At 33.2% G+C, this 14,243-nt stretch overlaps 1 protein-coding gene across 1 annotated transcript; it reads right to left on the bottom strand.

Annotated features, from left to right (window-relative positions):
- Positions 1-6,716: 6,716 nt before the first annotated feature.
- Positions 6,717-9,953, bottom strand: LOC149199637 (3-ketoacyl-CoA synthase 11-like). The gene is made up of 2 exons (XM_089399427.1): positions 8,474-9,953; positions 6,717-7,053 (listed from the first exon to the last, which is right to left on the bottom strand). The coding sequence occupies exons 1-2, from the start codon at positions 9,826-9,828 to the stop codon at positions 6,825-6,827; spliced, it is 1,584 nt and encodes a 527-aa protein (XP_089255553.1). The 5' UTR covers positions 9,829-9,953; the 3' UTR covers positions 6,717-6,824.
- Between the last annotated feature and the right edge of the window lie 4,290 nt (positions 9,954-14,243).

Genomic DNA, 14,243 nt, shown 5'->3' with positions numbered 1-14,243 from the left:
TGGAACAATGAAACTTTGAAAAGTATTGGAAATGCCCTAGGTAATTATATCGATCGTGTTAAGCCACAAGAGGAGCCACAAGAGGATTTGTTTTCTTGTTCTAGGATTTGTGTGGAAATAGAGCTTAACAAAGGGCTTTTGACCTCAATAAATCTCAACCTAGATAATTGGTCTCATATCCAAGAGGTGGATTATGACCAAGTTCCTTTTAAGTGCAAGGATTGTCATGAGTATGGACACTTTCATGGAAGTTTGAAAAAGAAGATTAAGGGGCAACAAAATCAGGTGGAAGAGTGGGATCAATGGTAATAGCCAAAAGGCGAAGATGACCATCCAAGAAAACTAAAAACTAGCCACGACATAATAATCTAGCAAGGAAAAAAGGCAAGGGCCTATCCACTCAACCTGAAGTGAAATTAGCTCCAAGAGAGGGTAACAACAATCAAGATGCAACAAAGGCTAATAGCAATAGTTCCAAAGCATTCAAATTGGTTGAAGAGGAAGGATATTCCCTCAAGAAATGTCCCTCCCTCTCCTAGGAAGGAATCCAAAGCTTCTCTTGGTCTTCCCAAGGATGGAATTCTTCCCCTTGAGGATGCCCATGTCCATGTGAGATTGACTCTTCCTCAGATGAGGGCGAGTTTCGCTCTTCTTGGGTGGCTCTAAATGACCCTTCCCTTACCAGTTCAGCTGATGAAAATTAGAGATAGAGAAAGAGAAGGAACAAGAACGCATTCATCGTAGGGTGGGAAGAAAAATGAATAGAGAGGTTTGAATCAAAAAAGTTGAAAATGATACATAGTTGGGAAGAAAATGTATTATACATAGTTACATCATACATAGCTACATCATAGGGAGATGGAATACAAGGAAATGAGACAGTTTAAGCCCCAATCAAGGGGCCACAAAATCTAGTAGCAAATTATGAAACTAATCTCTTGGAATTACAAGGGATTGGGTTGGATAAAGGAATGTCAGAAGTTAAATCATTAGTTCAAAAAGGGAAATCGCATATTCTCCTACTCCATGAGAATACATTGAGATCTTTGGTGAAGAGTTTGGTCTTAAATATGAAAGATTCAGTCATTTCAAGTAACTTTAATGTTAAGTGTCCAAACCTAAATGATATAGTGGATATAAGGAAATTTTTTATAATCAAGAACTATATTTTGAAGTAGGTTATATGTACTACAAAAGGTATTCACCTATAAAGACCTGTATATGCTTAGTATTTGTTGTATTCCCTGTTCATGGAATAATTTTGGTTCAAGAGTTGTAAATGATATTGAAAATGGAAGAAAATTATACTGTAACACCTAATGTATAGCTGTGATCCTGGCATAGATTTTGTAATTAATACAAATATTTTAATTACCATAATGTGTGTTTGTATGCGTTGAATTTTAACTTTTAATATATATATATATATATATATTAAATTTTCAACTATTTTTATTTATTTTAAGTATTTTTTAAATTTATTTATTTATACCAAATTATTATTATTATTCTTTAAATTATATATATATATATACCCAACAAAATATTTTTGATTTTTTTTTTAAATGAATATAAGTATATTTCTAGGTTTTATTCGTTTTATTATTATTTTTATATAGATCTTTTAATTATTGGGTTTTGTTATTATTATTTTTAATTCACTATTCTTTTTTTAATTACTTTAATTATTTTTTAATCAATATTTATTGATTTTTTTTGAATTTTTGAATTTGTTTTAAAAATTCATATTTTAGTTTTTTTTCCTTTATTTTGCATTGCATGATTTTTTTACTTTCTTTTTAATGGTGGTTTTCATAATTTTGTGTACATTAATTCGCTGAAGGGTTCCTATTTCAACTTAAGGTGGATGAACATTTTTAATTGATGGACTAGATTGATTCTCAAGGGAATATGCTCAACATATGCTTATTTTGAATGCTTATCAGTTGTAGTAATGCCCACCAATTTCCTAGGGATTTTCAAAGCATACATAATTTTAGAGAAATTGCTTATATATTTGTTGTAAAGGATAAAAACTCTCCAACACTTCTATGTCTTATCAAGACCTGAGATTCTTAAGAGTTAAGTGAAATCAAAGTTAATAATAATATTTTTGTTGCAATAGCTAATAATAATATTTTTGTTACAATATTTTTTTTGTTATATATTTATCAATGGTAGATACAAATCAAGTCTTTGGCTATATCAACAACATTTATATTTTTAATTTGGTTGTACTAGTGATAATTTTATAAACCATAGTTAAAAAATATTGCAATTTTGGTGCCCGGTTGAAAATAGATCAAGTTGTCGACGGAGCCCAGTCAAACCGAGCAAGATAACATTCATTCTTGAAATCACTGAGACCTCCAAGTGGCATTCATGCACCACTGCGTCTCTCTAGGTGATTGATGTTTGAGTTAATACACCTTGTTAGGTTCATTGCTTCCACATCTACTTTGTGATCTTGGTTCAAGTCTTTGGAGACATGTTGTAACTAGCTTCTTGTTAGGTTCATTGCTTCCGCATCTACTTTGTGATTTGGATCTTGGTTCAAGTCTTTAGAGACATGTTATAACTAAATTGTTTGTGGCATTTATAAAATAGTTATATACTTCTTGTAATAGTGGCAAAATATCGATAATCAAACAAATATTTTCATGTCACCTATAAATAAAATATTTAATGTGCATATTAAATTACAAAAATTCCATCTTTCATTGACAGAGTTCCCCGCCTTGTGCTCTGTTTGGGGCGGCTGCGGTGAGCGTTCCCAGTTTAGGCGTGCACTGCTCAGCATCTTTCATTGACAGAGTTCCCCGCCTTGTGCTCTGTTTGGGGCGGCTGCGGTGAGCGTCCCACCTCTTCTGGTTTCCGGCGGTTTTGGGCTCATCTCCGGCTCTGTTTTGGTGGTCCGTCGTTGTTTGTTCTGAGCCGTGGTGAGGAGGCGGGGGCACAGTTAAGCCTTGAGGGGGCGAGGTGGCTGCCCCAGCCGCCTCTGCCCCCAGATCCGAAACGCCTCTGCACTGGTTGAGCCCTGATGGGTTCCCTTGCTGAGGTGTGGGTTTCTTTTTTGGGTTTCTCGCTGGCTACCTCGGCAGTCATTGGATGCGTTGAGGGATCTGTGGCGTGGAGTCTTGCTCTGCACTGATTCGTGCCGTCTCCAATGGCTGTATCTGGTGGTTTTTTCTTTGGTTTCTTTGGAGATCTTCAACGCTCTTCTCTGGAGCTTTGTATCTGTTTTATTATAGCTTCTTTGGGTAGGGGTTGTTTTACCATGCGATGGAGCTATCGTTTTTTACTGTTTTTATTTTCTGTTATTATTAGTTTGTTTGGGTTGACTCCTGTTGGGGATACATACCCTGTCACTGGATGCCCCCTGTGGGCTTTACTTGCTTTGTTTTTGGAGGCCCTGACTGAGGGCTGTATCTGCATACTTCCCAGAAGTATTGGTATTGTAAGTGGTTTTTTACCACGCTACTGCATATGCTTTGGCATCTACAACATGTAATCTCTATTATTTTCTTTTTAATAGAAATTACGCACTCTGTTTTCCCCGGAAAAAAAAAATTACAAAAATTCATTTTATAATTTAATTAATTAAAATAAATAAATAAAATTCTTAGAATTTCACTTTCCATTTTGATGAAGATGTGTAATTTATTCAATTCTTAATATATATATATATATATCTTAGCGGAAGTGGTTTGGTGAATAGTGTGTTTCTCTAGTTGTGTTGGTTCAAGTCTTTGGAGACATGTTGTAACTAGCTTGTTTGTGGCATTTATTAAATAGTTATACCTCATGTAATAGTGGCAACAAATCTTTCAAGGTTATCTTCCAAGGGTCAGAGTGATGTTGTTGGTACCTCGCAAGCCTACAGGTATACTCGCTTAAGAGTTCACAAGGATTGAAGCTACTACAACAATATTCATAGCAACGAAGCCATTACAACAATAATTAACAAGGCAACAATAATTAACAAGACATTATAACTAGTTAAGACAATATAGCCCACATGTACAAGGTTATCTTCCAAGGGTTAGAGTGATGTTGTTGGTACCTCGCAAGCCTACATGTATACTTACTTAAGATTTCACAAGGATTGAAGCTACTACAACAATATTCATAGGAATGAAGCCATTACACCAATAATTAACAAGGCATTATAACTAGTTAAGACAATATAGCCCACATGTACACTTAGTTAAGAGGTTCACAAGGCTCGAAACCACTACAACAATATTCATAGGCATGACGCTGTTATAACAATAATTATTAAGACATTATAGCCCATAGGTATACTCACTTAAGAATTATTAAGACATTATAGTCCATAGGTATACTCACAACAATATTCATAGGCATGAAGCAATTACAACAATAATTATTAAGACATTATAACCCATAGGTATACTCACTTAAGAATTATTAAGACATTATAGTTCATATGTATACTCACTTAAGACATTATAGCCCATAGGTATACTCACTTAAGAATTATTAAGACATTATAGTTCATATGTATACTCACTTAAGAGTTCATAGGCATGAAGCCATTACAACAATAATTCTTAAGACGTTATAGTCCATATGTATATTCACTTAAGGATTATTAAGACATTATAGTCCATAAGTATACTCACTTAAGAGTTGAAGGCTCAATATGCATAGTCACTGAATCATTACAACAATAATTATCAAGGCATTAAAAGCCCATAGGTATGCTCACTTAAGAGTTCACAAGGTTCAAAGCCGCTACAACAATATTCATTGGCACTAAGCCACTACAACAATAACTATTAAGGCATTATAGCACATAAGTATGCTCACTTATGGGATTTGAACTTGGATGAAGAAGATAATAGCCATAATAGCCATTAGGCCCAACCACCAGAGATAACTCGATTGACAAGTTAATAAAAATCTACGTTGCTTATATATAATTTGCATATTATGATTTTTTGTTAATTTAAAAATTTGTTCATCTTTAATAATGAAAACAAAATTTTCAAGTGGGTGTAACGTGGGTGGTAGGGAGGAGTTGCTATTATTCTCAGCACTAGAGTTCTTATCCCACAAAAATTACTTAAATCCATCTTCTCTTTAAATAATAGAATATTATGTTTTTAATTATTAATTTTTTTCTAACTTTTTATCCACTGCATGTGGAAACCATTAAAATAAAAATATTTCTATATAAAAAATATTAAATAATGGTAATTCATATGCAAAATTATAATATTTTTCAACTTTATATCTAAATTTACTTAATAAATATGTAAAAAATTAATACTTATTATTATCTCTAAAATTTATAATATAAATATCAAATTAAAAAATATAAAACACTTAAAATGATATATATATATATATAACTGAGAACGAATATTTAAAATATACATATATATATATATACACACTTCTTTTAAATAGTAATAAAAACCTAGAGAATTCAAAATCAATCCTTGCATGGACATTTTCAATTAAATATTGTATCAAATATTATTATAGGTTAGACATTTACAGTGATTTAAAAACTTAAAAAAATAACCATAACACCAAGAGTGACCCAATACCTAAATATTATTATATGTTACAAATTTACCATGATTTAAAAAAAAAAAAAAACCATTATAGTTTGCAAATTCCAATAGTGACCCAATACCTGAAACAGTTTAACAGTAATAAAATGAAATTGCACATGAGTGCATGATCTCGCGGGGTCGGGGCTGTTGGCTGTCTTGTTCCCCGACCGCGTTAGATTTTCTCTGCTGTCGCTGTATGCTGGTTCTATGGTGAACGTTACATGTGTTCGATTCCCCCTGTTACCATTGTTGCCGCTGTATGCTGGTTTCATGTGATCCATTGCGAATATAATGTATGATGTGATGCTTGTCAGCACGTCTGACAAAATATAAATATAATAAAAAAAATCCCATTCCCCTTCTCCTGGTAACTAGCCCCTCTCTTTTAAAAAAATAAAATGAAATTGAATTTCATTGAATTGAAAAGACGATACTGACATCTATTTGCCTTTGTTGTATTTGAATTTTCCAAACAACAAACTCCCTCATTATCAGCCCGGATTAAGAATCAAAAAATTGACAAAACAAATTTTCATTCTTCGAAACAAATTCCAATACGACGGGTATCACATACACGCGTGCTGCATGTTTCTGCCATGCTCCATGCGTGAGCGGGCAACTAACAATGCAACTGTTTGTCGTTCGTACTCATAAATATGCAGAAAGATGGCAGCAAAATAAATCAAACACAAAACAAGGAATTGAGATATTCAGTACAGATTGTCCATTGACATGAGAAATAACTATAGTTTATGATGATTACAAGGATGACCGCATTTCTATTGCTGATTCTCTGAATATTTAGATGGATATGGGCACGGTCAAATATATTTACTGTCAATTGATTATTGATTACAAGAATGACCGCATTTCTATTGTTGATTCTCTGAATATTTAGATAGACATGGGCACGGTCAAATATATTTACTGTCAAATAATTCGGCAATCAAACTGATATGGGTGCTGTCAAATAACTTACAACGTTATTTGATTCTTAAATATTCAAAAAATCAATATCAAATATTCAAAAAATCTGCAATCTATATAAAAACACCCCACATCAACTAAAAACAATATAATATATCAATTTTAACAAAATAATTGAAATCTATCGCCCAAACAGTTTCATTAATAGTTTCAAACCAAACCAAACCATATATAATGCACATAATAATATTACAGAGATTCAATATCAGCCTCAGTCTTCAACCTCTTCTGTAAAGGTTGGACGATAATTTATGTCAATTCAACTGGATACTTGTGAATACAGTCTAACCATGGATTCTGCAAAGGCACCTCCACATCTCTCAAGGCCTTCCACACCGCACTGTTGCACTTGAAACCCGAGCCGAAGGCGATCTGCCAAACTCTGTCACCTTTTTTCACTCGTCCTTTTGCTTCTGAGTAGGCGAGCTCGTACCAGAGGCTGCTGCTGGAAGTATTTCCAAATCTATGCAGAGTCATCCTGCAGAAAAGGGAAATTTGAAATTTCCATAGTTGTTTAATGCACAAAACTGAAACAGAAATTAATAATTCTTAAACCAAAAAAATGTTTCACAGTATTTTTTTGAAAATGTTCAGATTTCTAAAAAGTAGGTTTTTGTTAACAGATTGATGCTAAGGTTATATATATATGAAGTTGGTTAATTTTTATAAATAGTTTATTGGAAAATGGGTGGAAAATGAGATAATATAAATTTTTTATTTTTTATTTTTAATTAGATTTTTAATAAAATAGATTAGAAAAATATAATCAGAAAATAGTTTAAATTTCGATTTTTTATATTCTAAAAATTAAATCGGTTATATAAATTAAATAGTTGATAAATATTCTTAAACATTAATTTATAATAGTTATCAAAATAATTATTTCATGATACATTTCACATTTGCTAATATTAAAAAATCATAAAATTTAGCTAAATTATAATTTTATTTTAAATTATTATTATTAATTATAAAAATGATTAATATACAAGTTAAACCTGTATCTATTTAAAAAAACATGTACGGATGTTCTTAACAATAAAGGTTCACTCCTATTTTATCATACAAATTGTTAACTTTTAAATAAGTTTCGTTACATTAGTGGGTCAAGATCATGGCTTATTAATGTTACATGCCAAAAAAATCACAACTTATTTGAGAGTTGAAATATTTTTTTTTTGCATGTTGTATTTTATTACTTTTGTAATTAAATTGAAAAATAAAAATGATATAACTATTTTTGAGATAAATCTCAACCTATGTTTTAGTTTTTTCTTTTTTGGGCTGAAATATAACAATACATTTTTTTATAAAATAATAATTTTCTATTAATATATGAACCCCTGTCAAAAAAATATTTACATTATACAAATTTAATAACTCAAATTTATAATTTAAATAATAAATATTATAGTATTTCTCAAACTCTATAAGGTAGAGATGTGGTAAGGTTTAACATTTTAACTATATCAACATATTTTATATATATATATATATATATATAAATTAATAATTATAACTATAATTAATAATTAAATCAAATTAAACCTGTTTTTATTTTTGATTTACTAATTAATAATTAAATCAAGTTAAACCTATTTTTATTCTGGATTTGGATCAAATTTTTTAACATATAAATTTTTTTGAAAAAAAAAATTATCTTTCATATAAATCTAAACTGATTAATATTTAAGTCCAGATCATTTAAACATTATACAATTTTAAAATAAAATAATTTTATGAATAAAATTTTATAATAGAATAAGTTTATGAATGCTTTGACTTAATTGTTTTAGAAAAACAAATTATTTTTTCTGTATGAAAAGAAAATGAATAATCATTTAAAATAAATAAAAAATCAATTAAATGACCAAATTCAACTCTGAAAATTTCCCAACCTGGAAGGCTCCATCTGATACTTGGTCAAACCCAAATTCTTCTCCACTCCGTCCAGCACACCTCTGCCTCCGGCATGAATGCAGAAGTGATTAAATGCAAGCTTGAAGTTGGGAATGTAAGGCCTGACATCCCTCATCTTCAATACCTTTCGACAGAAGAGAGTCGAGAGGAACTGGAACTGTTCTGATAATGGAAGGACCAAGGGACCCAGAGTTGTTATATTGGCTTTCAGTGCATGCCCTGCTACAGACATCAGATCTCGTGAAATCGATAGACCCTTCTCGTTATTTTCATCTTCTCCTTGATAAACACACTGGTAGCTCTCGTCCTCGGCTCCTTTATGGGTTCTCACAATATGTTTCAGTTGGTACCTCGATCTGCTTCTCTCGGTTCTTTTGTTGGAGAGAAGAATTGCAGAGCCCCCCATGCGAAACAGGCAATTGGGCAATAACATAGACCTGTCATTGCCTGTGTACCAATTCAATGTTATGTTCTCAGTGCTCAATACAATTGCATATGTATTGGAATGGACCTGCAATAGGTCTTTGGCTAAATCCACTGCAATAATCCCTGCACTGCATCCCATTCCTCCCAGGTTGAAGCTCAGAATATTGCCTCTCATCTTGTAGTGGTTTATGATCATGGAGGAAAGCGATGGAGTGGGGTTAAACAGGCTACAATTGACTACCAGAATGCCTATGTCCTTGGCTATAACCTTAGACTTCATGAATAGCTCATCCAGAGCACCAAACATCACAGTTTCTGCTTCTGCTCTGGCTTCCCTCAAGGAGGGACATGGAGGACAAGATGTGACTGCCTTAGGCAAGTGGGTCTCATCTCCAAGTCCTGATCTCTCCACTATTTTTCTCTGGAAGGCCAAGCTTGGCTCCTCAAATTTCCCAGTATCCTTAGACATTCTCAGGAAGAATTCTCTGGAGACCTTGGATTCATAGGATGGCCTGAAACAGGCAAAGTCCACCAGGTACACAACCTTGGGCCTGGACATGTAGTAGATAAACAGAAGAGTTAATATCATTAATAAGGCCAAGATGCCCACCATATCAATGCTGCTGTCTGGTTGCAGCAGCTTATTACTCCATGACCCCAGTTGAATGCTCCTCAAACTGACCAACAACAAGGCAAGTGCAGGGACTGTGGAGAATATATAAATGGCATAGGCAATCAAATAATGGTAACCCAACTTCACATATTTCAAATTGACAGACTGCATGAGATCAGGCAAATGTCTATGGACTCTGACTGAATATGTGAGGAATCCAGCATTGGGTCCAGATTTCTTCACTCCTTGTGCCACAATCTCAGTTGAGAGAAGGGATTGTTCATTCATCTGCATGATGATAGGTAGTAGGAGTCCACCAATTTAATTATATTCCACCTTCATATGATTCAATGGAGTCCAACAAAATCTGACAGCCCTAATGCAAAAGAGGACTTCTAGGTTGTTGTACTAAAGTGGCCCAATTAGGATATTTGACTATAGAATCCTGGAAGTCTAATATAAGTTGGAAAACGGGCAATAATTGAAAGAATTGTTTGAAAGAGGGGCAACCATTGAACAAATTGCAGGATTCATGCAAGGATGGGCTTTTCCACCAATTGCGCTAACCCTGTAGAACTCCACTGTGCTTTGTTTTTTCTTACTGTGAACACAGAGCAGTCGTTTCTGTACTGCTGCAGAGGCGTTCCACCATTTAAACGTGGCTATTGTACCCACCTCGCCTCCAGAGTGACACGCATGGTGGGGCCCAGCGAGCCATCCTATGGTTACTGCGCTTACGCTTTTAACGGTTGCGTCTGGCGCGATGTCGAACCCGTGACCTCCATGCTCCCGGTACTGCTGTTGTTGATTTTCTGTATCTTTCCGTGCGAGATCAGCCTTCTCGCCCATGTGACCGCACTCTGCCAGGCTGTACAAGCGTTCCCTGAAGAATGGGATATATACAGTAAATATGTCCTGGTGCTGCAGTATTTGAAGAGCGTATATGTTCGATACATACTATCAAATGTACAGTGCCTCTGAAATGTTTATCATTCAGGGGGTCTTTTCTTCCAATGTTACAAGGGTTTTGTTTGTCCTTTGCTGCTGTAATTCAGAACATGCAATGTTTATCATTCAGTCAGGGGTCTTTTTTTCAAATTTTACAAGGGTGTTGTTTGTCCTTTGCTGCCGTAATTCAGAACTTGCAATGTGTATCATTCAGGGGTCTTTTTTTCCAATTTTACAGGGGTTTTGTTTGTCCTTTGCTGCTGTGATTCAGAACTTGCAATTTAATATCAACATAGTTGTAATGGGCTGAAAGAAATTCAGAACTTATAATTGGCTGAAAATAATCAGCTTGCTAATGGGCCATATCAGGCAAGAAATTCAGAACTTATAATTGGCTGAAAATAATCAGCTTGCTAATGGGCCATATCAGGCTGTATTAACCCAAACTTGTGATTTACAGTTTTATTTTGGCTTTCTAACTAATTTGAAATATCTATATCTAAATTGTAATTTGAATTAGGGAATTAGGGTACATCAAATCTTTTATTGCCTAATAACATTTAACTAACATTATTTTAAACAGTGGGATAGCGATCCCTTATTACTATGGATAAATGCAGATTGACTCATCACTGTTATTGAAGAAAAACTACCCAAACCTGTGATCTATAGTGTTATTTTGGGTTTCCTAACTAATTTGAAATATCTAAATTGTAATTTGAATTAGGGAATTAGGGTACATCAAATCTTTTATTGCCCAATAACACTTAACTGACACTTCCACTTTTCTAAACAGTGGGATAGCGATCACTGATTACTATGGGTAAACCCAAACTGATTCATCACTGTTATTGAAAAAAAACTACATCACTGTTATAGTGTTATTTTGGGTTTCGTAACTAATTTGAAATATCTAAATTTTAATTTGAATTAGGGAATTAGGATACATCAAATCTTTTATTGCCCAATGACATTTAACTGACACTTTCACTTTTCTAAACAGTGGGATAACGATCACTGATTACTATGGGTAAATGCAGACTAACTCATCACTGTTATTGAAAAAAAAACTACGTCACCTGGAATTTCCAACAAGTGATCCATAAAGAAAAATGCTATCACTCCCAGCAGATACCTCTGCATCTTTGACTATTACCCTATTTCTTTACATCCAAAAAAAAACTTTTAACCAAATAAAACAATTTTAAAACATACTATAAACCCAAACTAACCCCTTAACTTGAATATATATATATATATAAAACTCTACTCTGGTTACATTAAATATTGCAGTTTCCTCATGTCTCAGAATGCAGCGGGAGGCTAATTGCTCGTGATGTACACACTGCGTATATACAGCGCTAAGTGATTGACTGTGGACTTCATCCCATCCCGTGTACCAATTAGAGGTGTCTGGCTTACACGTGTCACGGATAAAGGTTTCTAACGTGTCACTGGTCCACGTCATGGGAGCTTCTTCCTGAATGTTCAGTTGTGGACCGTGCCACAAGCAAAACACTGTGGCAGACAAAAAAATCAGGAGCCAAAGTGGCAGTAAAACAAGGTTATGGGTCAATCACATACCATGTTGTATGTGTGAGAGTGTTGTCCGGTGTATCTCCTTAACAAAATGGCCATGAAGTTATCTGGTTTTATTAACAATTATTTTATAATGCGGATGCCTAAAAAAGTTAGTTGTTTTATTTTATGTAATTATTCATAATTAAAATTGGTCAAATCACAAAGATTAAAATAAGCTGGAAAATAAGTCAAAAAAATCCTCAACCATTTTGAAAAAAATACAATATTATAATGTAGTATATTTTTAAAAAATATATATATTATTATAAAGTTATGTGGTAAATATTATTATCAATAATAATGTAGGTTTAAGAATTTGGTTTTTAGGATGTAAGGAAATATGTTAATGGCCCAAGAGCCAGAGATATCTTGGAGCAGTGAAAACTTGACTCTTATGGACCATAACAAGTAATTCCAATGGCCTAGTTTTTTCCTTTAATAAGAGTGACGAGTCAATGTGCATTCGTGAATAGCACCCAGTGATGGTTGTCCTCAATGTTATTTTGAGATTTATCTTTAAAGTAGTTATGCTTGTTTAATTAAAGTGATTAATTAAAAAGATGTGGCAGGAGGGGGAGAGGTGCTCTATGGGCCCGAGGAAGTTAAAGTTACATAATATTCATGGGACTTAGGATGTATGACGAACAACCAAGCTGAAGTTTATGCCCTCTACTAAGGGATTCAGTTTGTCAAAGAATATTAAGTGATTTCTCTCATTGTTTATGAAGACTCTCTCCTTCTTATCTAGCATTTCGTGAAGAGTTCCTCTACAAGAGACAAAACATTAGGAAGTTTTATGAAAAGAATTAGGAAATCAACATAAGAATTCTCTTAAATAGCATATTTCCAAGTTCTTTGTGATCTCAATAAAAATGCGGACTTATGTGCTAATGAAGGGTGTAAATTAAGATTGGAAGATTTAAAAGTCAATGGCCAAATCAGATCCTCTCTTATTTCTTAGAGCTAAATGAATTGGAATTACATAGTTATGAAATATTGCATTATCAATCATAGTGTGACATGTTTTGTAACATCCCTGATAATTATTTATGACTTTTTCATTTAGTTGTGGCTGGAAAAGTTAAAAAGACTAAAGTTGACTTGTTGATATAAATATTTACTTTAACCATGGAAAACAATTATTTTGGTGTATTAACCTTTTTGATAATGGTTCTCATGTGGAACTTAAATCCTAAATGTCAGGAAACAGTTGGAGTTAATTATGCCCAATAAGAAGGAAAGAACAAAAGAAGAGAAAAAAATATCTTTTGTTATTATTTAACAAAATTTGGTAGAAACATACCACCATAATAAAAACATGACTGGAGGTAAGGTCATGAAGTGTATTCTATATAGGAGCACTATGGGAGAGAAAAACAATTGCTTCTAAAGTATAACCAATGGGAGAGAAACATTAGTGAAAACCTACGAAATAGAGCAAGAAGCTACTTTAAGGGTTCATGAGAAAAGTTTATGGAAAGTTCCTTATTGTTTCTTTAATAGAGAGGAGAAGAGCTCAAGGGTATCTAGTTGTGAAAGCCAACTTATGGTTAGGAGGAACGTGAGAGAACTTAATACATTTCTAGGAAGAGCTTTAAATAAGTGTTTTGCGATTTTCAATTACCGTTGAACAGTTAGTTTTTGGAAAAGTTGGAAAAGGGAAAAGAAAGATAGATTTATTTTAGTAAAGTAGTTTTTAGGAATTTGAATTCGTGTTCGAATATTGGTTATAATGTTGTGACTATGTAAACCTATTTATATGTGTTAGAAATTATACATATATTTCTAACTTGAAACATGGGGGCTAATGAAGGGTGTAAATTAAGATTGGGAGATTTAAAAGTCAATGACCAAATTAGATCCTCTCTTATTCCTTAGAGATAAATGAATTGGAATTGCATAGTTATGAAATATTGCATTATCAATCATAGTATGACATGTTTTGTAACACCCCTGGATAATGATTTATGACTTTTTCATTTAGTTGTCGCTAGAAAAGTTAAAAAGACTAAAGATGAACCGTTGATGTAAATATTTACTTTAATCAATGGAAAACAATTATTTTGGTGTGTTAATCGTTTTGATAATGTGTTAAGGGTTTTCATGTTGAACTTAACTCCTAACTATCAGGAAACAGTTGGAATTAATTATGCCCAAGAAGAAGGCAAAAACAAAAGAAG

This window comes from Pinus tabuliformis, chromosome 2_1 (genome assembly GCF_031772625.1).
Source record: "Pinus tabuliformis cultivar Carrire ecotype Pingquan chromosome 2_1, CPIR1, whole genome shotgun sequence".
In the NCBI taxonomy this organism is placed as follows: Eukaryota; Viridiplantae; Streptophyta; class Pinopsida; order Pinales; family Pinaceae; genus Pinus; species Pinus tabuliformis.
This window is presented reverse-complemented; position numbering and strand designations above follow the sequence as displayed.

Bases quoted from the DNA above. Each gene is read 5' to 3' on its own strand.
- LOC149199637 (XM_089399427.1), bottom strand. From the start codon at position 9,828: ATGCAGATGAATGAACAATCCCTTCTCTCAACTGAGATTGTGGCACAA. The intron at 7,054-8,473 runs GTTGGGAAATTT...CCTTTTCTGCAG, and splicing joins TATCAGATGGAGCCTTCCAG to GATGACTCTGCATAGATTTG.